This window comes from Macaca fascicularis, chromosome 10 (assembly GCF_037993035.2).
Source record: "Macaca fascicularis isolate 582-1 chromosome 10, T2T-MFA8v1.1".
NCBI classification, from domain to species: Eukaryota; Metazoa; Chordata; class Mammalia; order Primates; family Cercopithecidae; genus Macaca; species Macaca fascicularis.
In genome coordinates this window covers 5,989,166-6,015,283 of record NC_088384.1, presented here as the reverse complement: position 1 = coordinate 6,015,283, position 26,118 = coordinate 5,989,166, and the positions used below count along the sequence as shown (strand labels likewise).

At 54.2% G+C, this 26,118-nt stretch overlaps 1 protein-coding gene across 1 annotated transcript in view; it reads left to right on the top strand.

Moving 5' to 3' along the window:
• Positions 1 to 25,492, top strand: part of FBLN1 (fibulin 1) — a 98,804-nt gene extending 73,312 nt beyond the window's left edge. Inside the window, exons 16-17 of the mRNA XM_045363455.3 lie at positions 1,296 to 1,427; positions 24,658 to 25,492. Coding sequence (XP_045219390.1) covers positions 1,296 to 1,427; positions 24,658 to 24,797 — 272 coding nt within the window. The 3' untranslated portion in view covers positions 24,798 to 25,492. The remainder of the gene's footprint in view (positions 1 to 1,295; positions 1,428 to 24,657) is intronic.
• Positions 25,493 to 26,118: the final 626 nt, after the last annotated feature.

The window sequence follows — 26,118 nt, the reverse complement described above, 5'->3', positions numbered from 1 at the left end:
ATGCAGTGTAGACATGTTGTGTAGCCTGCCATCAGTGCACCGTTTCTCTGGAGCAGGGCCAGGGCTGCGTGCTCCCAAGCCTGGCAGAGGGCTATGGATGGAGCACTGCCCTGTTCACCTCGCTTTCGGGCTGTGCTGCCCGTGTGCCTGGTCCCCAGCCATCCCCGCCCTCTAGGGAGTCCCCATCCCTGGCCTGTAGAGAAGTTTGCCATGATGAGTTCATTCAGCAGCTGTGGACAGAGCCCCTCTGCGTCAGGCTCTGGGGACATGGTGATAAGAAGGGGTCCTCCTACCCTCTCAGGGGAGGCATACAACGGAGCCAGCCGTGAGGACACCGGTGTTTACACCATGACACAACCATACAGTGGGGGATGGGGGAGGAGAGGCTCCCCCAGCACGTGGTTGCCCAAGGAGCGGTCCCCAGTCCCAGCCCCCCAGGCTTGCCCCTCCCAAAAAGGAACGGCACTGAATCGCCACAGGGTGGCACAGACTTGGGTCAGAGAAAATAACTAACTGGTATTTGCCTTTTGCAAAATGATGGGGTTTCACCAAACCACATACAAATCCTTCCCAAATCCCCAGTGGCTGGTTTTGTGGCCTCTCGGGCCAGCCCCGATCTGAGTGTTCGTTATCACAGGGAGCTGAGTGCCGTTGGGACACCTGTTAGCATCTCGGGCCCAGGAAATCCAGACCCTGACCCTAAGTGCTGAAAGGACCTTTAGTGGATCCCCGCTGGTTTCCTTCCTCACCTTACAGGGTGAGGAAACTGAGGCCCACAGAGAGGACTCCCCCCAGACAGCCCAGAGCTGGGGCTGCCCTGCCTCACTGTCTGATCTGGGAGATGGACGTACCCCCCAGAGAGCCCAGGCCACCCTGAGCGGTGGCCCCCTGACCCGCAGCACTATAGATGGGAGAGGGGCCCACTCCTCTGGCCTTCCTGCTCTCTCCCTCTGTCCCCCCACTCGCTTCCCTCCTCTGGCCCCCACCTTCATGAATATTCACAGTGACTGATGACTTCTCACCAGCCCTGCCTCTGATTAGCTCTGGGTCCCCAAGGAAGATCCAAAATCTCTCAGTTTCCACCTCGATAAAACAGGGATAGGCTATGATATAGGAAGGTCCAGACCCCCTCCACCCTCCTCGCACGGGGGATCTCTGGCTTCATTGAATTTGCCTCATGAAAGGGCCCTGGGTTAGGTCTTCATTCCCTGAGGGCAAGTTCCTGGGGCGGAGTTACTGGGACTGGGGCTGGGGCCAGGCTGTGCTGAGCCCTTCTCCATGCTGTGCCTCTGCAGAGATCATCTTCCTCCGGGCCATCACGCCACCGCAGCCTGCCAGCCAGGCTAACATCATCTTTGACATAATGGAAGGGAACCTGCGGGACTCCTTTGACATCATCAAGCGCTACATGGACGGCATGACCGTGGGTGAGTGGCCGGGAATATCAGCTCTATCCAGGCACCCCTCCCCGTCCACCCCCAAACCTCTCTGGCCCAGCCCAACTCCCATCTGAGTCCCCTCCCCAGATCCAAGCCCACCCAACCTTCAGGGCCCAGAGCCGAGGCCACCACAGCTCCCAATCGGTCTCAGCCGGAGGAACGGCCAGAGTGGGGGCTCCTGCCTGGGATCCCACCCTAGCTGTGCCACCCGCTCTCTAGGTGACCTCTCTGGGTCTCGGTCTCCCTGCCTATAAAATGGATGGGTTCCAGAGAGCTCTGCTTCTCACAGCCATGAATTTCAAATGATACCACCCAAGTAAAGCGCTTGTCCTGGGACTGGCACAGTCCCGCGGTCAGTGGGAGCTAAGAGGATTGTCATTCTTGGGGTGCAATGGGAGGGATAGCAAAGTAGGAATCAGAGGACCTGAGCTCTGGTCTCTCAGCCTTGGAACTAGCCAGACTCACCATGTGGCCTTGAGCAGTAGTCGTCCCCTCCCCACGCATCAGTTGGTAAGAGGACCAAGGCCACTCTGTGTGCACAGCCCATCGGAACGGGGAACTCACTGCTCTTTCTCCCTGGAGATCCGGTGTTTGGGGAGCGGGAAGGGAGGCTGGGGCATGAGGGGACTGTGGAAGTCCTGTTGATGGATGCAGGCTGGGGAAGTTGTTTACAGGCTGGGGCAGGGCCCTCCCTGGCTAGGAATGGGCTTTAATGACAACGTACTCATGCGAAAAAATATCCAGGCCCACTCCACTCCGCACACTTGTTTCTGTCATTCACAGCCCCTCTCCTGAACCGTCACATTTGAAAAGATTTACAGTCATGGGAAATGAAAACGGTGGCATCTGCCATTTTGGACTTAGATTTATACTCTGAACACTTTCAAAGCAGCTGAGCAACGGACGGACAGTCCCTGCCCTCCCCTGGGCCTCAGTTTCCCCATTGTGAACTGAGAGGAGTGGGCTTCATAGTCCCTTAGGCGCTGGATTCCGGGAGGCCTTAACCAGAGCCGGCGACCGTACAGTGCGCACTGCGCAGAGCGTTTGGGGGTGCGGCCTCCAGGTGGCGCTGTTGGACCTTGGAAGCTCAGCCCTTGCCGGCCAAACCGTGACGGTTGTTAAAACCGGCAGCTGGAGAAAGGGAATCGTTATTCCCCTCTTGCCAAAGAGCCATTTATAGCACCTTTACAAGCTTTTAAATGGGTTTGCATGTTGTAAACATGACTGAGTCACTGGAGGGGCTCCCCACGCCAGCCTCCTCCTGCGCTAACTGGCAGCAGGAATAATTAGTTAATTACAATTAATGGTGCATTAGCCCTCGCGTGATTCCAAGGGGAAGGCACATGGTTCGGTTATCGGCTGTTGTGAAACTTGCTGCTTGCCCTTGAGTCACTCCCCACTCTGGGCCTCAGTTTCCCCCATTGTGAAATGAGAGTTTAGATGAAGAGAGCCTTGAGGGCCCTCCAGGACCCTGTGCAGGAGGGCAGGCAGGAGGAGGTTGGATCAGGGGTTTGTCCTGCCCTACTGGGTGGGTGGAATATGCACCCTGACACTGGCCCACAGCCATCCCCCGGCCCAAAGGGGCCAGCCCTGTGCTTGATGCTGGGCCTGCAGGTGTGGCTGGGACATGGCCCAGCCCTCAGGTGATTTCCAGATCTTGGAACATGGGAGTGTGGAATCCTAGGACCTTCCAGTTCACTCCCTCATTCTTTCCATTTCTGAACTCTTCCTGAGCCCCTGCCTGCGCCTGACCCTGGGCTGAGCCTTGCAGATACAGAGAGGGATAAATACCACGTAGCCCCTGTGGGCTTTGCATCTCAGCAGCAGGGAGAAGCCACCCCATATCAGATCATCAACATGTGATGCCAAAATAGGCATGCACAGAGAGACAGGCCTTGACGGCCTGTGGAGGCTCTCTCAGGGGAAGTCTCCTGGCAAGTTTTGCGTCTTTAGTTCCCACCTACATCCTTCCTGGGGTGATCCAGGCCAAGAGGTTGGGCAGCTGCTGGGCCTGGAACCAGTGCCCACCAGTGCCTTTCTCTGGCTGCATCTGCTCCAGACAGAAACAACCTGGGAGTGTCTGTTTCTCAGCTTCCCATCCACTGGGGCAGAAAATCCTGGCATGTCAGAGCCTGGAGGCTCCTAGAGACCATCTCTTCCAACTCCTTCTTCTGTAGGAGGGGAAACCGAGGCCCGGAAGGGCGAGTGGGCTTCCAGTCTTCTCACAGTGAATCAGGGACACAGTGGGCAATGGAACAGAGTGCCAGGGTGTGAGAGATGATCGCAGGCACTGTCCCTGCAGCGAGCTTCTGGGAACGGAATGTGGATGAGGCCACAAGGACCCAGCGGCTTCCCCCAGCACAGTTGGTCACGGGTGCCCTGGTCTTTGGAATTCCGGGCTGGGGCTGCGTGAGGGAGGGCCCCAGCCTGGCCCTTGGTATTGTCGTGCCTGTAGCCCTGTGTGCTGGGGAGGCCCCTGCCTCTTCCGCGCCTCGGTCTGTGTGCAGGATGCCCCACCTGGCTGGGCTCCTGGAGTTGACCTGGTGCCCATGTCATCTCAGGTGGAGGACTGAGACTAGCGGGGCAAGCCCTGCGTATTGGGACGTAGGCTGCGTTGCTGGCTGGCTCCTGTCTCTGTCCCCACTGCGCTGATCTTATTTCTCCGTCTGGGATCTCTTCCCTGAGCTTCCATATCCCTACTTCCTTCTCCCTCCTCTTCTGCCCAGAATAACTTCCATACGTCCTAGGAGCTTCCTGGTCCCTAGGGGCAGCCATCCCGGCACATGGCTCCTGGCCTGTCCACCTGGCAATAGATGGTTCCGCTGTTGGACTCGAGCCCAGCCTGAAGAAGCCCTGGAAATGTGGGGTTGAAACCTCACCGGCTCCTTACCGTTGCTGGGCACCTTCACCCCCGCATTCCCCAGTCCTCACAGACACTGCCAGCGACGGGTCATGATTGTCTCCCTTGGGCAAAGGAGGGAGCTGAGTTAAATGACAGCCTGAGACTGTGCAACTGAAAAACCGCAGGGCCTGGGGTGTTTTCAGACTTGTTTTTAGCAGTGCGGTTCTGATTTCAAGCAGTGACTTAGACAGAAACTCTTGATGGTGGTGGAGAGGAGGAAAGCGGCTTCCAGGGCTGCTGCTCCTGAGGGGAGCGTGGGAGGCTCTTGAGCCTCCTGGGAAGCCCCGTGCAGCTCTGTGCTGCCTGCAGCGCACGGCAGGGAACGCCGCCTACTCACGGTGCTTGCTGAACACTTGTCTGCTCTAGGCCATGCCCTGTGTGGACACTGGGCACCGGATCAGGAGGGCTTCCTGGAGGAGGCGAGGACTGAGCTGAGTGTCCTTGCACGTGAGGGAGTGACACTTAGTGAGCACCCGCGATGACCAGGAGCCAGGGTTTCATCATCGCCAGGACCCCGTGACGTGGTGGGATTATCTCCTCTAACAAAGGAGAGAGCGAGGGCCAGAGAGGGCAAGAGACTTGCCCGAGGCCACTCAAAGCTGCGGCCGGAACGGGCCTGGAGCCCAGTCTTCCCCAGACACCGCACCCCCGCCCCCGCCAAAGAGCAGGTGCCCAGGGTTGACTGGTGCTGTCTTGGGCAAAGTTGCTGTGAGTCCCAGAAAAACAATCAGTGCACAGGCCCCCGGGACTCGCCGTGTTCAGTCCTCCCAAAGTAACAGAAGAGGGAGAAATGCCCCGAGTCCACTAAGAGCCTGCAAGGGCCGGGTCTTCCTCTAATGTAGCCTTGAAAGACCCGTTCTCGGCGGGGATCGAGGAGCCCGCAGCAGAGCCCACGCCGCTGTCTTTGTAAAGCCCCCTTGCATTCCTCTTTAACCGGCTGTCAAAAGAAAGATGAAGAATGCGTTTTCCCCCTGTGCAAAAATGCTCCATTAATGCCCCAGGGATTCTCAGGCCACTACAAAGCCTCCTTATCCGGCTCTGGATTCATTCTCAGCTCTGTAGCCTGTAATCCGGGGTGCTCTGGGAAGAGAGCTTTCAGGTAATATCTCCTGAGTGATGACTAATGGGGGAGCCCTGGCTGCAGCAGGGGCGTGCTGTGTATCATCAGTGTGCGGATGAGACAGAAAGGCAACTCGGGGCAACCCGGGATCCCCGGACCCCTGGGCTGTGGCTGCTGTCTGAGCCTCAGACCTCCCCTCCAGCCTCCAGATCTCCACTTCCTTTGAACTCTCAGGCCAGCCACGTGAGTGTCTGGCTCACTCCACTCACCCTCAAGACCCAGCATGTGTGTGATCACTTCCAAGAAGCGCCCCCTGACTGCTCTGGGGTCATGGCTGTGTGATAGGAGGGCCTGGCCTGCAAAAACGCCCTCGCTCTTTCTCCAGGGCGGGAAATCTGTGTGCCATGAGGCTTGGTTGTGGCCACATTTCTGTTAACATCCTGCCAGTGCCAGGAGGCGCTAGAGGGCCTGCAGGTGAAGTAATTCTTTGGCCTACGGATGCATTTTGCACGTGGACCTCCTGACCCTTGGGCCTACCAGGTTGCAGGCAGCTACAGAGTTGTCTGTAGTTTTTTGCAGGCCAGCCCCTCCTGTCACATGGACATGACTGTGGGGCAGTCAGGGGAGGCTTCCTGGAAGAGGTCACACACGTTCTGGGTCTTGAGGCCGAGGAGTGAGCCAGACAAGTGGGACACCCAAACTCACAGCCATGTCTGTGGCTGGCCCATGAACAGCATGACGAGAGGCAGGGAGCCGGGAAGGGAAGGCACAGCATGCAGTTTGGGGCTACTGGAGCATCCAGGGTACAGGGAGGGTCGAGGGGAGGCTGAAAGGGGCTGCAGGGCCCAGCCTTGGTGGATGCTGTCCTGGGGGCCATGGGAGCCATGGGAGGTCTGTGCTGTCCCCTGGGAGGTTTGTGCTGCCCATGGAGCTTCCAGATCCTGCTGCTTTATTTAACCCGCCGGGCCTCCTGCAGCTTGAGGTTGCGGTTGAGGTTGTACCCGCTCAGCAGGTAAGAAGACTGAGGCTGGAGGAGCTAAGTCCCCAGGATCTCCCAGCCAGGAAGTGTTCGAGGATAGGGCTTAGACCTGAACTGTCCAGCTCCGGGACTCCCCATCCCCATGGCCTATGTTAAGCCCTGATTCTGGTCTATACCAGCTGGTATCTACACTGGCTGGCATCTGTCAGCAGTGGTTGAGTCTGAGTCCCAGCCATAGAGGATAAGTAGTGAAGCACCTCCTTTTACACAGTCCCAGTGCTCCCGGCCATGGGGTCTTGGGTCCTTGGCCAGTCCTTGATGAGGAAAGACCTCCCTGTATGTCCAGGCAGTCAAAAGATGAGGTTCAGATGTCACCATTCTGCGGAATGGCGGGGTCCTGGAGGGTTTCTCTCCGGCTCTTTACCTGCCGAGGGCCTACTCGTCCTTGGTCACACAGGCGACTCACAAGGCTGCTCCCTGGGACCCCCAGACCTGCCTCCTTTCCAGGACCCCTCCCAGCCTCAATGATTCCCCAGTGACAGCCACAGCCACACCCCGTGCAGATAGATGCTGGGGTTGGCTGCAATTTAGGGAGGCTGTTTCTAGGCTGGGGCAGGAGCTTCACGGCTGGGAATGGGCTTTAATGACAACCTACACGTCTTAGAAGACATCCAGACCTACTGCACTCTGCACACTTGCTTCTGGGCAAGCCCTCTGGTGTGACTTAGTGCATGTGTGGCTGGGTGTGGAGTGTGTGTGTTTGTGGGTGGGTGGGTGCGTGTGAGTGGTGAGTGCGTTTGCACAGGGTTTGATCTCTGAGATGTTTTATACTCTCTGGCTTGCAGAAAGGACAGTCCTGTAGTATCAAGACCAGACCTTGTGTCCTCAGCTCAAGGCTACCCTGGGCCCAGGGACAGTATTTGGAGACATTGCTGGCAGTTTTGCTTTGGAATCACCTGGTGCCTCCCTGTACGTCCACCCATCGTGTGCCCAGAGGCCCTTCACAAGCACCATATGCTGTTAGATCCTTGAGCAGCCTTGGGGGACAGCCACCTGGGGCAGGCATCGCCATTTATGTAAGAAAAAAGGAAGCGCTGGCCCAGGGCCCCACAGCCAGCGAGTTGGAGCTGCACTTCCCAAGCAGGTCCTTAAGTCAGCTCTGTGTCGTCCCCCCAGCCTCTCAGCCCCCCAGGCAGCTCTAAGGGCTCAGCTGCTGCAGGGTTCCTCAGAGAAGCTGAAGGGTTTGGGTCCTCAGCTCCTGGGAGCGGCAAGGCCGGCCAAGCAGCGTGGCAGCGATGAAGGCCACACGGTTGAAGGGTGGATGACCAGCTGCTCACCTTAGACATGGTCACCTATATTACATTTAGGAAGGAAATGCCCTCATTGGAGACTCTGCATCTCATTAATGGAATCAGATGAAACGACGTATGTGAAAGCTCCCAGCAGTGCCTGGCACACAGTGGGTGCACAGGATGTAAATACTGATGGAAACCTAAATGTTTTGTAAATATCAGTTCTTCCTAATTTGGCCTTGCTGTCTGTCTTGAGAGTGGCTGTACATTCTAGCCCTGATCAGGAAGGAAGCTGGGTTTTGGTGTGCCAGTCAGGTGAGACGCAGAGAAGACAGCGCGATCAACACAGGAAGTAACAGAAGCAGCTTGTTACTCTCAGGGCCTAGAGAGGTGGGGAGCACCCCTTGCAGGGCCAGTGGGAAGGGGAAGCGCCTGCAGCATGAGAAAGAGAGAATGAGAGACAGAGACAGAGAGAGACCTGTGGGACCAAAGCCTTTACTGGGGTCCAGGGTGTTATCCAGGCGGGTTTCCCGTGAGGAATTCCAACTGGGGGGCTTGGAGCAGGCAGGAGTTTCCTGAGGTCATGCGGTGGCGGATGGGAGTCACTGCTGCATAGACCTGTACCGTGGGGGTAGGTGCGAGGGTCTTTGGGTTGTATCCAGCTGTCCCATAAGGCAGGGGCCCCCAGGAGGTGGTGGTGTAAGGCAGTCATCTGGGTCAGCCACCTTGAGGAACTGGGAGGAGGTGGAGAACTGGAACCTGTAGCAAGGGTGACTGAACCCTGCTCTGGTGTGAGAGTTAAACGCATATTCAGAATGCATGCCGAGGCGACGTAGAATGAGAAGCCGGCACGACACCCAGGCTTTTCCGTGAAAGTGAACTTGACAGCTGCTTTCCCGCATTGTCTGTGCTGGGTCGTGGGAGCCTCTGAGTTTGGCCAGCGTGTCAACACGCTCCTGCAGCACTCACACCCCCGCTTAAAGGGAACTACCACGGTTTATGTTTGGAAATCGCATTTTAAATTCCATCTGTGGGTGTATAAGGATTATTACCCAATTTCAAGTTTACCATTTGAAAAATAGCAATGGCTTGGGTGACCCCTTTTAGGCAAAGCGTGATTGAGTCGGTGTGGCCGCGGCAGACTGCCCTGGGCTTGCGGCTTTGTTCTCTGTTTCCGGCTTTGTGACTTTAGGCAAGTTTCATAACCTGTCTGAGCCTCAGCTTTCTTCTCAGTAAAATCGCCATGATAATATTTGCCTTGCAGGGTAGTAAGGACTGATGTTTGTACCTATTTTAACATAAGAGTGGTCTAGTCTGGAGGATAAGTGAGCCGCTGGGAGGAAGCAGTTTGGAACTGGAGGACTGGTGGGAGCCCGGAGCCTCCTTAGGGGACAACAGGCCAGAGCAAGGATCATGGGACAGGGCCAGGACCGTCCAGCCCAAAGTGGCTCCAACTGCCCAGGACCTATTTAATAGGCAGATCTCAGGGCCTGGGCTGGTGAGGCTGGCCTGGCCGGAAGCAGGTCAGCAAGCAGGCCTCCCAAGTCCTATCATCCTTGAATTATCATATTCATTCAACAAGAACATCCTGGGGTACTGTTCCATGCCAGGCCCTGCACTGGGTACTGGAGAACAAATCTACATCCCAACTTCGCATCCTGCTTTTGAGAAGCTCCCCACCAGCATCCATAGCATCCTGCCAGGGTTCCCACAGCTGAAAGTGCTTGTGGTTTAGGAGTGGGTGTCATCCCTGTTCATGTCTCAGAGGGAGAGAGAAGTGGTATGTGGCAGGGCTGCTATGTACAGTTGAATGTGTTGTGCACTGCAAAACCTAGGGAGCACCATTCACCGGTGAGTCTATTTGTAGCGCACAACCTGCTCAACTGTATGCAGCAGCCCCAGTACAAGGGCTTGTGAAAGAAGATATCTACCTAGCTGCACCTCTCCCCCTGGCCAGGCAAGGCCTCAGTCAAGGCTTGAGACCATCCAGTGTCCCAGCCAGCAGGGCCCAGATCACCTCGTTAAAATTATTACCTCTTAAGGGGTTAAATGTGCGCTGCTGACCGCATCCTGCAACCCATGTGGAGAGTTTGGCCCGGGATCAGTACACATTACAAATGAGATTCAGAAATTCCACCTAAAAACAACAGCGCAGCCGTCCCTGCCTGACGATGAGTGATTGCCCTGTCCTGGCTTTCACGGCAAATCCCAGGGATTAGGCGCTTTCTCTTTTCTGGGAGGCACAGCCCTGTCACCCCGGGGGCCACACCCTGGCCGGCAGCCAAGTTCTTTCCCAGGATGCCGGGCCGGCCTCCTCCGGGCTGGGATCAGCTGCGGCCTGACTCCATCTTGAGCTGGGGGTGTCGCCAAGGGTTCCAGGAGGTGAAGGGCATGGGGAGGAGGGTCTCTCAGAGACTGGGAGATGGAAGGAGAACGCACACCTTTTCTGCTCCCTATGTCATGACCCCATGGAGCAGAGGTGGGCTCTGGGGCATCAGGCCCCGTGCCCTGCACGACTGCGCACAGCCCCTCTGAAACAGCTGCTGTTATCCCTCCTTGAGGTTATCAACCCCCAATTCCCCAGATACCAAAACTCTCAGAAGTCACCCCCGTTACGAAGCTAGTGACCGTCCCCGCAGCAGCTCCTGGGCTCAGGCCAGACTCCTCAGAGGGCTTGGTTGTGTTGAATGGAGCACAGCCTCTGCTTTTGAACCTACCTCAGTGAGACACACAGGGGGACCCAGGGACCGGTCCCGGAAACCTCCCTGCTGTGGGTGGCTCCCGGACGGCCTGGGCTGGACCTGCAGTGACACGGACAGCATTCATTCAGAGCTCTAGGCCTCAGCCCCAGGAGACGCTCTGTCCACATGAGTGCCGCACTCCACACCCCTGATTGGTTTTCCAGCCCAGGACCTGGCTAGGAAGGGTTGGTGGGGTACAACCTGCCCAGCACCCCCTGCCATGGCCGCCCCTTCAGGAGGAGACAGCGTGGTGGGGAGAGGGGGCCATCTTGCTCCGCTGAACCCCCAGGGGTCAGCTACACCCCTCTCTACAGGCCTTTTTGGTGCAGCTCAGGTGAGACGATGCAGCCAAAGAGGTTGGGAGATGACACAGCTCCACATCTGCAGTGTCACCCTGGACGGGACCATCATGGCCCCAGCGGGAGGGTGGAAGGAAGCCAAACTTGAGACACCTGCCTTGCACAAAGGCAGTGGTGCTCATCAAGGTTTAGGCTGGAAGACTTAGCACCTGGCGGGCATCTGAGAATTTCCATCCCCTGTGCCTGCTTGGTCCCCACGGACACATGCCTGAGCCATCAGGGGCGGGAAGACAGGGCTGCACGCTGGGCAGGTGAAAGGTGGTGGGGGATAAGCAGGTGTTTCGGAAGGAGTAGAGGAGGGCCCGGAGCGGGGCAAGGGTGGCATCCGCTCACCCTGCAGTCAGCCCAAGGGCCCAGGCAGGATGGTGTCCCAGTGATGCCTGATGGTGGGTGACATCAGGCCAACCACAGCATCGGGAGCCAGTAGGCAGGGCTGGGCCAGGCCATGTGGACAGGGTCTAGGGACAGTGCAGGGACAGAGGTCCCTATTCTGGGACCTTGATGTGCTGCTGCTCTTGTAAGCTTCTGGGGGACTCCTGCGAGGCATGTGGGCTGCTTCTCAGACCTGCAGGTACCCCGCCTCCCAGATGTCGTCACCGGGATGTGAGATTCACGAGCACATCACAGAGCCTGACTAGATTATCTCCCTTCTCGTAATCCGCGTGCGTGTCACAGCGAAATGTGCCTGGCCACTGGTTCCTGGTGCTGGAAGGCGTGGACCCACTCCCATACCCACAGCCTGTGTTGCTGTGACTGCTGTGTTCTAAGCCCCACTTTTCACATCCATCCCTGCTGCCTGGCCAGAGAGATGTCCTCAGCCCAGAGCTTCCCATCTCCCTCGCCTGCTCCTACCCTCCAGAATAAAAAGTGTACAAGGTAGGGAATTTGTGCTTGTCTGCCAGTTGTGGTTACTGCTGCATCTCTTAGAGTGGGGCTTACCCCTGGGGGCTCAGCGCTCAGGGGTGCCTGGGCTCCAGGCTGGAGAGAAGCACCCGGATCCGCCCACTGGCCCTCTGGCTCTGCAGAGCCACTTGCATCTTTTTTTTTTTTTTTTGAGACGGAGTCTGGCTCTGTCACCCAGGCTGGAGTGCAGTGGCGCGATCTCGGCTCACTGCAAGCTCCGCCTCCCGGGTTTACGCCATTCTCCTGCCTCAGCCTCCCGAGTAGCTGGGACTACAGGCGCCCGCCACCTCGCCCGGCTAGTTTTTTGTATTTTTTAGTAGAGACGGGGTTTCACCGTGTTGGCCAGGATGGTCTCGATCTCCTGACCTCGTGATCCGCCCGTCTCGGCCTCCCAAAGTGCTGGGATTACAGGCTTGAGCCACCGCGCCCGGCCGCCACTTGCATCTTACTCCTTCCTCTTCCCTCCACTCTGCTTCAGCCACTCCAGCCCATGCCTCAGATCCCAAATATTCCATGGCCTCTCCCCTCTCCTGGACTGTAGCCATGACATTCACTTCCTTCTCCTCTTGGTGAACTCCTATTCATCCCTCAAAGCCCATGTCAGCTGTCACCTCCTCTTGGATGCCCTCCACATGCAGAGTGTGCAGCTCCTTCTTTTGTGCTCCTGCGGCCCCGGATGAACCCCTTTTGCAACTCTCCTCATATTCATTCTCCCAACGAGTAATGTGTGTATCCCTGGGGGCAGGCCCTGCTCTGAGGAATGCAGCAGTGACTAAGGCAGACATGAATGCCTACCTCATACACTTTTTATTCCAGAGGGTAGGAGCAGATGAGAAACAAGCATAATATATACACGGTCAGATGGCAGTGAGGGCTGTGCAGAGCAGGGGAAGGGGATGGGGAGGCGGGGTGCAGCATGGCGGTACAGCTTTAAATCTGGTGGTCAGTGACATTTGTCAAAGACTCAGGAGTTGAGGAAGTGGCCCATACAGAGATCTGGAGGAAGAGGGCTCCGGGCAGAGGGAATGGCAGAGCGCCAGAGTGGCCGTGCCTGGGGAACTCCTTCTAGAAAGTCTGCCGTGCTTGTGCCGGGGGAGGGGTGTTGTAAACAGGGAAACACCAGCAGTTGTGGCACTGGGAGTTTTTCTGCTTGACTTTCGATTCCACCGAACAATTCCTGGACGGAAGAGCCTCCAGGGGTTCATTCATGCAAGGCTGCCCTCTTGTTACCCTGTTTGTCCTTGTTTCTTACACACAGAACAGATGCACCCATTGGGGTCACCCCAACCCAGCCCCCGGCAGGTGCCCATCACTGGCCGCAGGATCCCACACACCTGCTGACTTCCAGAGTCACCAAGGGGTTAAAAGGAGCTGGGAACAGCCTCTTAGTCTCCAGAGCCTCCCACAGGAATGATTTGTGACCCTCTTAGGCTGCTGGTCTGCACCTTCTGAAAAGCTTTTAATATCACTGGGCACATTCATAAATTATTCTTTTTAAAAAATGAAATGTTTTAGCCAAACAGCAGTAAAGGCATGTTGTGCAAAATTAGCAAAAAAAAAAAAAACAAGAATGATGATGGTATGAATCTTTTGACGGCCTCTCCTGACTATCTTTCCTGACTGTCTTTAAATCTGTGAAAGGACCTCAGTGCCTGCCATTACCCAGCCAGCACAGGGCAGGGTGGGGGTGGGGCGGATGTCAGGTGTTTCCAGGCGGACTCTGCTAGGAACGTTCCGTCTGTGGCCAAGGCTAGAACCCCAGCTATCACAGTCTTTCAATTAACAGCAAAGCCTGTGTGGCCCTTGTGGTGTGCCAGGCACCCTTCTGGGCATGTATGTGTGTATATATATAACTTGCTCCTCATAGCAACCCTGTAGATCATTATCCCCATTTTCCAGATGAGGAAACTGAGGCACACAGGAGCTTCCAGGCTCAGGTGACATGACTTAGGAATGTGCACATCTTGTTGGGACTCTGTGGGGTTCCTGCTGTCATGACTTTCCCCAGCAACCTCGGAGAGGGCAGAGTTCTACTCTGTGAGGCCTGACCCGGTCCTGAAATCTCAGCTGTCGCCTCTGCATCCTGACAACGTGGAGAATGGTCCATAGTGTAGGTGTACCATCAGTGTTCAGTCTGTGGCAGTGCAGACAGTCATCTTTCTGAAGATTTGCGAGCCTCTGGGATGACAGCCTGGAAAAGGGACATTGGGGACATGGTCTTGCTCCAGCCTGGGGGGGCTCTGCGCCGTGGCCCTGCAGCAGGGGGCCCCTTTCTGCCCTGAATTGGCTAAGGAGAAAAGGAGAAGAAAGTGATGGTTCTCCGCCAACCTCACCTGTCCCCTCCTTGCTGAACTCCAGCAGTAGCTCCCATGGCTCCAGGAGAGAGAAGGGGCATGGCTGGCTTGCCCCTCTCCTCAGCCTCTCCCCTCGCCCTCCCTCCTTTACTCATCTGCTCAGGGAAACTGAGAGCACCAAGCTGCCTCGTGTCTCTCCACCCTCCCCACAGAGCACCCTCCCACCACCTTTTCCTTGCTGGGCACCTCGTTCTTCAAAGTCAGTTCAAGGTTAACCCCTTGGGGAAGCTTCCGTGAGCACCAGTACCTGATTTGGGGTGCGTATTTCTCTGAAGCTCTCCCAAAGGAGCTTTGCTTACCTTTATCAGCCTCTGCGGCCCCAATCCCCTGTGCCTGCTCTCCCAGCGGCTGAGAGCCCGTGAAGAGCCAGACCAGGGCCGGGCGATGTTGGTAACCCCAGCACCCAACGCTGCAACCACCCACAGCAAGCGCTCCGTGCTTGTCAGATAAACAGAGAAGAGAGGGCTCTGCTCTGACTTGCAGGTGTGGGGCTCAGGACCCCCTCTCTGCACTCAAGGGCTGCCCGCCAGGCCGGCCTGTCTTCCCCTCCCTCCCTCCAGACCTTCATTGTGTCTGTAGAAGGAGGCAGAGTAGCCTTCACTCCCGGAAGGCAGAGGGCAGGACTTGGCCCCTCTGGTGTGCCCAGGTCTTTGAGTCAAGTTGGCAAGACTTGAACTCATCCTGCCCTTCGTGGCCCCCTCACCTTGGGGGATTGCGAGGGATTCAGTGTGGCTGGGGCAGTGTGCTGAGAGCTGGGCTGGACGGGGCCATGGGCCTCAGCAAGGTGCGTCTCACCTGCTGTGAGCCCGGGTGGGGGTAGGGTGGAGGGTGAGAAGAGCCCCCTGCAGAGCCACAGCGGGCCCCATGGTTGGATTTGCCTCCCGGCTCTGAGCATGGTGGGAAGGGGCATGGGAGGGGTGAAAATGAAGGTGGTACACGTATTCAGGTAGATGCGATGAGGCCGGAACTAAGGCCGGGCGGGGTTGTGGGGAGAGAAGGAAGGAGAGTCTAGAGACCTTTGAGAATAGAATCCATTGGCCTCAGTGATGGTTTAACCTGAGGGATGGGAGCAAGGGGCCTGTCAAGGGCGACTCCAAGTTCCTGGCTTGGGGGTAGCTGCCTGGAGGGTGGGGGTAGGGGAGGAAGGGAAGTGGGTTTAGGGGAGGACCGTGGGTCAGTGTTCGGTGTGCTTGGGTTTGAATTGTCCGTCTGGGAGAGGCGTCTGCAGAGATTGGAGTGGACTGACAAGTTTGGCTCTGGGGCCCAGGAGGACCCCACCCAGCAAGTAGGTGGATGGAGGCTGAGGTTGGCGCAGGAGACACACAGAGGGAAGGGAAATGCTTTCTTATCCCTCTTGTCTCAGTCCCATGTTCATTTCTCCTAAAAGGAGGTGCCTCAGACAGCAGATCCTTCCAGAACTCTCCCAGACCTTGTCTCCCTTTGGCAAGGCCACAGAGCTTGGTGGAAGGGGCAGTGGTCCAGGGCCTGGGCTCCAGTTCTGGTTTACTGCTTGCTGGCTGTGTGATTGTCAGCAACTCACGTAACCACACAGAGCCAGATTTTCTCCCCTGTGGGCCCCCGCCGCCTGCGTTTGCGATGAGGGGAGAGACAGTCGATGTGAGCGAGCTCTGTGATGACGAAGCACTGCAGAAATGTTAGCTCCCACGTCACAGGCGAAGGCTGAAGAGCTTTAGTCCAAAGCTGACATTTCCCTTCATATTTCTCCCCGAGGGGAAAGCTGCACCCTGGGAGCTGTGTCTTTCTTTCAGCTACCTGCAGCTGTCCCCTCCAAACTGTCTGATGTAGCTCACGGGAGACCTGCGGAAGGAGCACATTTATAACAATCAAGAAATACGGATGATGAGTTTTGCTGAGACATGTTGACTGACACTTGGTATTTTAAATATGCAGCCCAGACACCTGTCCCCCTTGCTTCCCCGCTTCTACGGCGTTTCTCAGGCAAGCAGAGAAGACCAGGTTTCGACTGCACCACCAGCTCCTGATGCGATTCTCTCTAATTGCTTTCTGCTGTTTTTGCCGTGTGTTTACAACTCTGCTAAGGGCAGTACAGTCAGGAAGTGTCCTGCACGTCATTTTGCAGATAGGAGGAAGGAGATACAGTGGGATGGGAAGATCTGGGCTCTAAGGTCAGTCCCAGCCGGACAGAAACCTGTGGCCTGTTTGCTCCGTGATCTGGAAGGTGCTACCCGTAGAGACTCATTTTTCTCCCCAGGAAAAGGAGGGCGACCGTGTCTCATCACTAACTGCGATGGGGGCTGAATGCGGCTGTGGGCACGTAGGGTCTCTCTGTCTCCTCCCATGTCCCCTGCTGTGTGGCCTCTTTCCAGCCCATCCACACTCTAGTTGGTGGCTTTGTGAGTGCTGACAGTATTTCCACATGGTTTTTTTTTGTTTTTTTTTTTTTCTTTTTTGAGACAGAATCTCGCTCAGTCACCCAGGCTGGAGTGCAGTGGTGCGATCTTGGCTCACTGCAACCTCTACCTCCCATGTTCAGGTGATTCTCCTGTCTCATCCTCCCGAGAAGCTGGGATTAGAGGCGCTCACCACCATGCCCAGCTACTTAGAGACAGGGTTTTGCCATGTTGGCCAGGCTGGTCTCGAACTCCTGACCTCAGATGATCTACCCTCCTTGGCCTTCCAAAGTGCTGGGATGACAGGCCCGGCCCCACGTGTTCTCAACGTTTCCTCTTTGCCGTTGGTCTATGCTGCTCATCCTCGCCTGCAGGAACTGTGGAGCCTCTTGGGGTGAATTACTGAGGCCTGGTGACTGTTTGCACCACGGTTGCCCATGGTGCTTGTGATGGGCAAGCCTGCTTGGGTCTCCTCTGAGCTCCTGGCCTCTCTGTTCCAGCACCTTGTCCACATAGCCCTACACTTCCCTTCCTTTCTGCTCATGGCTGGCCCCACATGGTGGCCACAGTTAATTTCCACTGGTATGAGATATTGTACCGTCTCTTGATTCATCATCTCGTTTGCTAACATGTTCTTTGACAGCCCTGTACACTCCATTACACTTTGTCAGCTAGAATCATAAGCCTCATGTTGGAGGCTGCACTTTAGAAGGGAAGATGACTTGCACAAAGTCACACAGCTGGTCAGTGCAGAGCCACCTAGGAACTCGAGGCTGTAACTCTAGGTCTGTTTATAGACCGGTGTCTAAAGTCAGGGATATGGGACTCAGGCAGAGAGACACCGCCCCACACCCCACCCCGCCGCCACTGACTTTCATCATTTCAAACAATGGAGAGGCAATCAAGTGCAACGTCAAATAGCAGAGCTGAAAGATGCCTTCCAGATGGGGCAGAGAATGTGGACCACAGAGCCCAAGAGGCAGCGAAGGTCTCCTCACTGGACCTAAGCATTTCGTGTTCAGGATCCTGGATCCCCAGCACATCAGCTGCAACTTACAAAGCAGAGCCAAGACATGAAAGTGAAGCGCCCGAGGGGACCTACATTTTTCAACGGGGGAAAAAAACTGCTTAATTATATCTTTAAGAGGCACAGACACGCCAAGGGATACCAGCAGCGTCTGAGACCTGAAGCAGAAATGCCAGGGATGAGGATTTGGAAGATTAACACAATTGAACTCAGCACCGTGGCCTTTTTTTCTTTCTGGGGCTTCAGAAAGGTGGGAGGCAAACACCCCTGCAGGTAAGACAGACAAGCCAGGCGTGATGAAAATGCACCTCTTTGTCCTGCCTTTTACTGCTGGGGTGGTCCTTCCAACGAAACAGCTCTCACCTGGAGCCTTCAGTGGCTCCCCTTTCCTTCAGGACAAAGTGTTGCCTTCGTTCCTAGATTGTGAGGCTTCAGGGACTGATCTTCCTTCCTCCTTCTTCCTTCACTCTCTTTTCTTATTCTTCTGCCGTCATCTTACAATGCGATCGTGGCAGAAGGCCACGGGGTTGGTGGGGCAGAAATGAGCTGACGCTATCCCTGAACAGGCAGGCGGGCTGTGAGCATCCCCTGCAGTAAGCAGATGCAGTGTTGTAGCGGAAAGAGACCAGGTGCCAGGTGACACAGGGGACCCAGAGAAGACTTCTATGAAGACTTCTATGAAGCAGTCCAGCTGGTCCCAGTGTCTGGCACATGAGACATGGCAAAGCAGAGTCTGTAGAATCAAATGGATAGATGAAACTGGGCCCCTGGTGGCAGCTCTCTCACGTTTGCGATGCTGCATATGGGCAGTGAGTGTTCCTTGCTACTTCTTCCTCCTTCCCTTGCCTCCTGTGATAGAGAAGTTGGTGTTGGTTCTGAAAGAACAGTGGTATAGAATTGGTGATGGGGAGGCAGCCAGGAGATGACCCAGTTACTTGGTTCTCTGAGACTGACAAAGTGAGGTCCTGGGGCAGTCCCGCACCAGATGAGGCACATGGCTCAGCTTCATCTGCCTGCCTCTCCCCAAGATTGATACTGTTCCCAGAACTGGCCTGAACCTTCATATTTTGGGGCTTTGCACATGTCCTTCCTGCTTCGTTGACTCCGATTTATTCCTCAAAACCCAATTTAAAGCTTCCTGTTTAAAGCTCTTCTATGCAGAGTAGTCTCTAATGGATGGATGGGTGGATCCATGGGTGGGTAGCCTTTAATGGATGGGTGGATGGATTCATGGGTGGGCGAGTGGGTGGATGGACAGATGGGTTGAGGGGTGGGTGAATGGATGGATGGTTGGATCCATGGGTAGGTGAGTGGACGGATTGGTGGATGGATGGATGGATGGATGGATGGTTGGGTTGATGAGCGGGTGAATGGATAGATGGATGGGTGAGTGGATGGTTGGGTGGGGGGATGGATGGATGAATGGATGGATGGATGGGTGGATGGATGGATGGGTGAGTGGATGGTTGGGTTGATGGGTGGGTGAACGGATAGATGGATGAATGGATGGATGGATGGATAGATGGATGAATGGATAGATGGATGAATGGATAGATGGATGGATGGATGGATGGATGGATGGATGGATGGATGGATAGATGGATGGGTGAATGGATGGTTGGGTTGATGAGTGGGTGGATAGATGGATGGATGAGTGGGTGGATGGACAGATGGGTTCAGGGGTGGGTGAATGGATGGATGGTTAGATCCATGGGTAGGTGAGTGGATGGATTGGTGAGTGGGTGGGAAGATGGATGGATAGATGGATAGGTGAGTGGATGGATGGGTTGATGGGTGGTTAGGAAGCTATGAATAAAAGTGGTATTAGAAAGATTCTGCAGGCATTTATTTGGCATCTATTATGTGTCAGGCACTGAGGACCAGCTGAACTGTTTAAGTCCTCTTTCATGAAGTCCTCCCTGGCCACTGGCCTGGGTTCAGTTGAGGTGAGGGCAAGGAGGTGTAAGTCATGCTCAAACTAGCCTGGGGATGGAGGAAACCTGTTCCCCAAACCAAAGGCTAGGAAAATGTGGCTAGGCTGGAAGAGTGTGGGCAGGTCCACCGATAGGGCATGGCCTGGGAAAGGGGGTCCTGGGTTGAGTGGGGTTGTGCACAGACTGGGAGATGCAATGTGGATTTCAGGTCAGAGGGGAGGGATAGAGAAGCGGATCTGGGAAGGGCAGGAAGGGGTGCGCTTTCCTTGAGTGCCCGCTGTGTGCACCCGTACAGTCTGCTGTTTGACCCTCGCAGCATTCCTATTTGTTCTACCGTAATAACTTGTTAAATGCAAAGAACCCGAGAAAATCCAGGCCCCGAATCTGACCATCAGTGATTCAGCCTAGTGCCTCCCTTCCCCTGCGCAGCACCCTTTTCCCTAGCGCTTCCTTTCTTGTTTCACCACGCAGCTGTTTACAATCAGCTTGGAGCTCCGGTCTTCAGCCATTGTAGAGACTAAAACCTCATGAAGTACCCTGGTGCGATGTATTTAGGGACAAGCATTTTCTATACGTTCAGGGCTTCCGTCTCATAAATCAGTCCAAGAGAAATACTTAACACCTGCTGTATGTTTCTAAGAATTCAGCCACGCTTTGACTGGGAGTCAGATCACTTTAAATATTGCAATGCTTTTTGATAGCCAGTCGTCATTTCTCAGTGGAGAGAAAAAGGATGACATCGAGTTTGATTTGTTTCTGATTTTGAAGGTTGCTAGATTTTTTTTTTTTTTTTGAGACAGAGTCTCGCTCTGTTGCGCAGGCTGGAGTGCAATGGCGCCATCTCAGCTCACTGCAAGCTCCACCTCCTGGATTCAAGTGATTCTCCAGCCTCAGCCTCCCAAGTAGCTGGGATTACAGGCATGTGCCACCACGCCCGGCTAATTTTTTGTATTTTTAGTAGAGACGGGGTTTCTCTGTGTTAGCCAGGATGGTCTCGATCTCTTGACTTTGTGATCCGCCCGCCTTGGCCTCCCAAAGTGCTGGGATTACAGGCATGAGCCACTACGCCTGGCCAAAGGTTGCTGTTTTTAATCCCTGTTCACAGAAGAGGAAATTGAGACTCAGGAAGGTCAAATAACCCATCTGGGGTCCTACCACGGAGCCAGGTCAGTTTGTATCCTGCAGGTCTCAAAGGGCCTATTTAGAACGTCTGTGGCAGGTCCCCGTCCCACATGGAGCTCACTGCATGAGCACTTTCTTCTTTCTTTCTCTGTCCCAGACTCACCCCTGAGGACAGAGCTTCGGTTTCTCTACATTCTTATTTAGCCAGTGCCAGGCACACATCGTGTGCGCAGACCCTCTGTGCATCGGACCTGCTGATAATATTAACGATCCCACATGCAGCCAGGAAGCTGTATTTAAATATAGACATTTAAGATACATGTATACATATATCAACATAATAATATGGTATTATTACATATTTTATCATGTTTATACTTTTATATATAAATTTTAGAGTAAATATAAACATATTTTATATGAATAAATATAGATATTATATATAATTATATTTACACATAAGTGTATTTATATGTAAATACAATAATTTATAATTATTAAATTTATTTTTATAAATAATTATAAATAATTTATAATTAATTTATATAATTTATAATTAATTTATAATTTATATAATTTATAATTTATATAATTTATAATTATAAATAATTATAAATTATAAATAATTTATAAATAATTTATAATTATTATAAATTTATTAATATTATTAAAATAAATTTATAATAATTATATAAATTTATACATAAATTTGTAAAATACACTTTAAACTATTTAAAATACATTTACATAAATTTGACATACTTTATATTTTAAATAATATATTAGTGTTTTATAATATGTTTTATATGTATAATAGTTATATATCATGTATGAAACTACATAATATACAGAAATATAATAATGACAGAAACAGATCCCTTTTTTTTTGAGACAGGGTCTTGCTCTGTCACCCAGGCTAGAATGCAGTGGCACAATCTTGGCTCATTGCAACCTTGACCTTCCGGGCTCAAACAATCCTGCCACCTCAGCCTCCTGAGTAGCTGGTACTACAAGCACATACCACCATGCCTGGCTAATTTTTGTACTTTTTGTAGAAACGGGGTTTTGCCACGTTGCCCAGGCTAGTCTCGAACTCATGGGCTCGTGATCTGCCTGCCTAAGCCTCCCAAAGTGCTGGGATTACAAGCGGGAGCCACCGCACCCAGCTGAAACAAAGACGTATCTGACTGTGTAGTTTGTGGCGGCGCCTGCCATTCCTCCCTACAGTGATTCACAGGCTCACCCAGCCTCTCGCCCTTCTCCTTCAAGCCCCAAACCTCTGAATGCCAGGAAAGGTGGTAAGAACCATCTCTGCGCCTAGAACCAGTGAAGTTGGCAGGTCACTGTGGTGGCGGGGGCGCCATTGGTGGCCTCAGGCCTGGGGAGAGAAAAATATGACATATAGGGGATCCACGGGGGTGTGTTTGGGTTCAACTCCGTGAGCCCACACTGACCCTGGTGGGCAGACCGAGCGCAGGGAGGGGCGGGCGGGAGCGACCCGGTCACCAGGGCCTGCTGGCAAGCCCTGGGTGGTGACAAGTCCGCGTCTTTTGCCGGGAGCTGAAGATGTTCATGGGCTTTCAAGCAGGACAAAGCTGCCATGTCATCACCGCGTAGCAGGCAGAGCAAGGGTGCTGACAGCCTGCAGAAGCCTGCGCTTATCTCTCCATCGGAGCTAAAGCCCGTGTTTGCTTAGGGAACAGCCTGAAATTCCACCCCGGCTGCTGGGCCTTTCACTTTTGAAACATAAGCCCAGAGAGCGAAAGAGGGAACGTTGCGCTCAGATTCTCCTTCTGAGCGTGAACTTATGTTCCCGACCAGGAACCAGCCGCTCGTACCGAAGGCCTTCCTGACCTCTCAGTTCTCCCCTGAACCTTTGCTGTGTCCTGGGCACCAAGAGCTGGAGATAGGCTGTCCCCGTGCACGTTTCCTAAGCCTGCAGAGGAACTGTTCGCAGAATCCAGCCTGGAATCAGCCGTTTGTGGCAAACAGCCGGTAGCTATTTCTCAACGTGTGGTTGTGAAGCTGTAGGCTCCATATTTGCTCTTCACAGAGCATCCAAGCAGGTGTCTCAGAGCCAGCTCACACCGGTTCACACCGCTCACACCAGCTCTGGACAGCTGCTTGCGCACATCTCTCCACGAGTCCACTTTCAGTGATGCCACGTGGTACCTGAAATTGGCCATAGAAATTGGCCTATGGTATGATCAGAGAACCAGTTGTTAGGTAGTTACCCCACATCCGCACCCTTCACACCACTTTCGACAAATCCTACTGTCAGAACATGTGGAACAGAGAAGGGGCCTTGGCGGTTCATTCACAAATGTCAGCACCCGTAGGTCTGCCTGTTTGGCCGCAGACACTGGGGAGCAGCCTGCAGCCTTGGCTTGTGCAGCTTCCTCTGCAAAAGGGGAGTCTCCTCCAAGAAACCTGTCCTGACTCCCCAGCCTTCCCCACCTCCATTCCCACCCCCGCTGGACAGTGCAAACCCTTCATCAGAGAATGACGCGTACCTTTCATCCTAGATCTTCCAGCAGCTTTGAAGCCAGCATCCTGTTCGTGATGTCTGAAACCCTGGGAACTGTCCCAGCGCCTGTTGAGCACATGTGTGCATGCGAAGGGGATCTGCTGAGCACTCTGCTCTGGCGGGAAGGCCGCCCTGCGCAGCTGGAGCTGATGCCTTGGCAGATGCTGGGCATCTGGATCGTGCAGTGCAGGAGCACAGGGGCATGGCACCATTGACTTGCCGGGGAACCTTGGCCTCAAAAGGGCCTCAGCCTCTCCACAGTGCAGTGAAGACTGTCCCATACTCTCACCCCGTACAGAGTATGGGAGAGTCTCTGTGAGCCTGTGGGTGCCCTGCAGAGGGAAGGCAGTGCCAGCCAGGCCTGGCCGGGGGCCATGGAGATGGCAGGCCCAGGCTGGGGAAGATTTGTGGCACCCACTCTCTTGCTCCCCTGGAATCTGCAGAATGCGTGGGGTTGCTCCTCTTCCTCCCTGGTGTGGCTGAGCTTTGTCTGTGCCCTGTCCTTTGGCCATGGTGTTTGCCTGGTCCCTACCCTGGTACAGGCAGAGCTCCCTGTGACCCCCAGCTGTTTCCCCAGAACTGATACCAGTCTCCCTCCACCACCCATCCTCCTTTTGACTGCCCTGGGGACTCCACTGCTGCTCTGATCTTCTGTTACTCCAGCCACTTCTTGCTTCCATGTTATCACAAACACTGAACAGTGAGCTCAGGTGTCACCCTCCACAGAGGCATGCACAGCAGGGGGTCCAGAGGCATGTCCCATGGGGAACTGGGAATTCTCTGCTTGCAGAAGGATGCAAGGCCCACTGCAATCCTCAGATGTCCTAGGGGAGAGGATATACCTGCTTCGTTTCTTCTCAGGGGTCAGAACTGGGCACAGTGGGTTGGAAGGAGGGAGAAAGATTTCTGTCAGGCACTCACTCCATGCCAGGCCCTTTTCTAGGCTCCCTTAAAACCTGTCAGGTAGGCCGGGTGTGGTGGCTCATGTCTGTAATCCCAGCACTTTGGGAGGCCGAAGCGGGTGGATCACCTGAGGTCAGGAGTTTGAGACTAGCCTGACCAACATGGAGAAACCCTGTCTCTACTAAAAATACAAAATTAGCCAGGCATGGTGGTGCATGCCTGTAATCCCAGCTACTCGGGAGACTGAGGCAGGAGAATGGCTTGAACTCAGGAGGTGGCAGTTGCGGTGAGACGAGATTGCGCCACTGCACTCCAGCCTGGGCAAGAAGAGTAAAACTCCGTCGCAAAAACAAAACAAAACAAAACAGACTAAAAAACACCTGTCAGGTAAATGGTGGTAGAGCAGAAAACCTGGGCTCAGAAGCTGGCATTGACCCCAGAGCCATCCAGTTTCCAAGCCCACACCCACAGCTTTCCTCCGGGTTGGGCAGTGCGTGATGGAAAGGCTGTCTTAGCAAGTAGTGAGTTCACTTTCACCAGTCCCTGCAGGCGGGAGCAGAGCCTGAAGTGACCACTTGGAAGGGGATGTTATTCAGGGGACTCAAGCATCTGGCACAGAATGGGGCTCCACGAGGTCTAAGCCCCCTTCTAGCTCTGAAACTCCTTGAGGGAAACCATTTCCCAGATCTCTACATTGCTGCAGTGCCTTCTAACTTCCGGCACACCTTCTGCTCTCTCCGCAGGTGTTGTGCGCCAGGTACGGCCCATCGTGGGCCCATTTCATGCCATCCTGAAGCTGGAGATGAACTATGTGGTCGGGGGCGTGGTCTCCCACCGAAATGTTGTCAACGTCCACATCTTCGTCTCTGAGTACTGGTTCTGAGGGCTGGTCTGCATCACAGCCACGGGTGCACCTCCAGGCCAAATCATTGCTGCCAGTGACTGTGGCCTGTGCTTGTTTGTACTCTCAGACTTGTTTAATGTTAGGCATTTGTTTGTAGCATTAGGCCAATATGTATTAAGCTGAGCCAGATGAGTAAGTCCATCTGACGTATTTTTGGTGTTTAAAAAATGAGTCCAACTGCTCAACTGTTTGGTTGAAAACCTTGCTCATTTTTTAATGCAAAGGCTAAGTGTCGCCCCCTTTCTCTGCCTCTGGGCTGGGCCTTGCTAAGGGCCAAGGAAAGAAAAACATTTTTTAGGGGGCAGCCAGTCCAAATGCCAAAAGAAGACCAATTCTTGCCCTGATTGTATGAAATTTGACATTTTGGTACTTTTTTTTTTTTTTTTTTTGGCCAATCAGATTTTCTGTGTTCTAAGGACATGGCTGCTGTAGAATAGCACAGAAGTGGACGATACATTCTCCCCAGAAGCAGCGTGACCGAATGCCGCGGGGAGCACTTGGAAGGGAAATTGCAGTTCTGTTGAAATAGAGGAAAATCCCTTGCTAAAGACGCAGCCTGTTAGGCTCGTGTGGGGCTCCAGTACGTTCACCAGGGGAATGGCTGGGATTTCTCGGCACTCTGCATCATCCATCTTTTCTTATAGGTGGGGAAATAAACAACTTTGTGATCCTCCTGATGGCCTGTGCATGACAGTCTTTCAAGAAGAGGGCTCTCTGCCAGCTCAGGAGTCTGCCACCAGCTAAGGGATTGGACATCTTCCCCCCTCACACCCCCCTGCCTCACCCCACCCAAGGATGTCTCAGTGCTCCTCCTGCCCCTCAAGGTTCTGGGGCGGGGCCCAGCTTCCTACACACATCGTTTTCAACACCATGCCCACCCTCTGAGAAGTGCGGCTCAGGTTCGTTCCCTGCCCCATGTCCAGTGCTGCTAGGCAAGCCCAGGGCTCTGGCTTCTGTGTGACTTGCTTCCAGTAGCATCCTTCGTGGCATCCTGATCCTCTCTAGAAATCCGTGGGGGGAAGTAATGACCCTTCAGCAGCCGTGAGTCCCTGCCAGGCACAGGCCGGGGCCAGGCATCTGGTATGAGGTGCTTCACTCATTCCTCCTGGTGGCCCAGTGAGGTGGGTATGATCACACACAATATTGAGATGGGCAAACTGGGCTCAGAGAGAGAGGAACTCGGTTGCCAAAATTCACACATTTGAGAGACAAAGAGGGAATTCAAATTCTATCTGAATTTGAGCCCTCTCTAAACCCTGTGTCAGCAATAGATGTGGACAGACTGAATTTACTGGGAGAC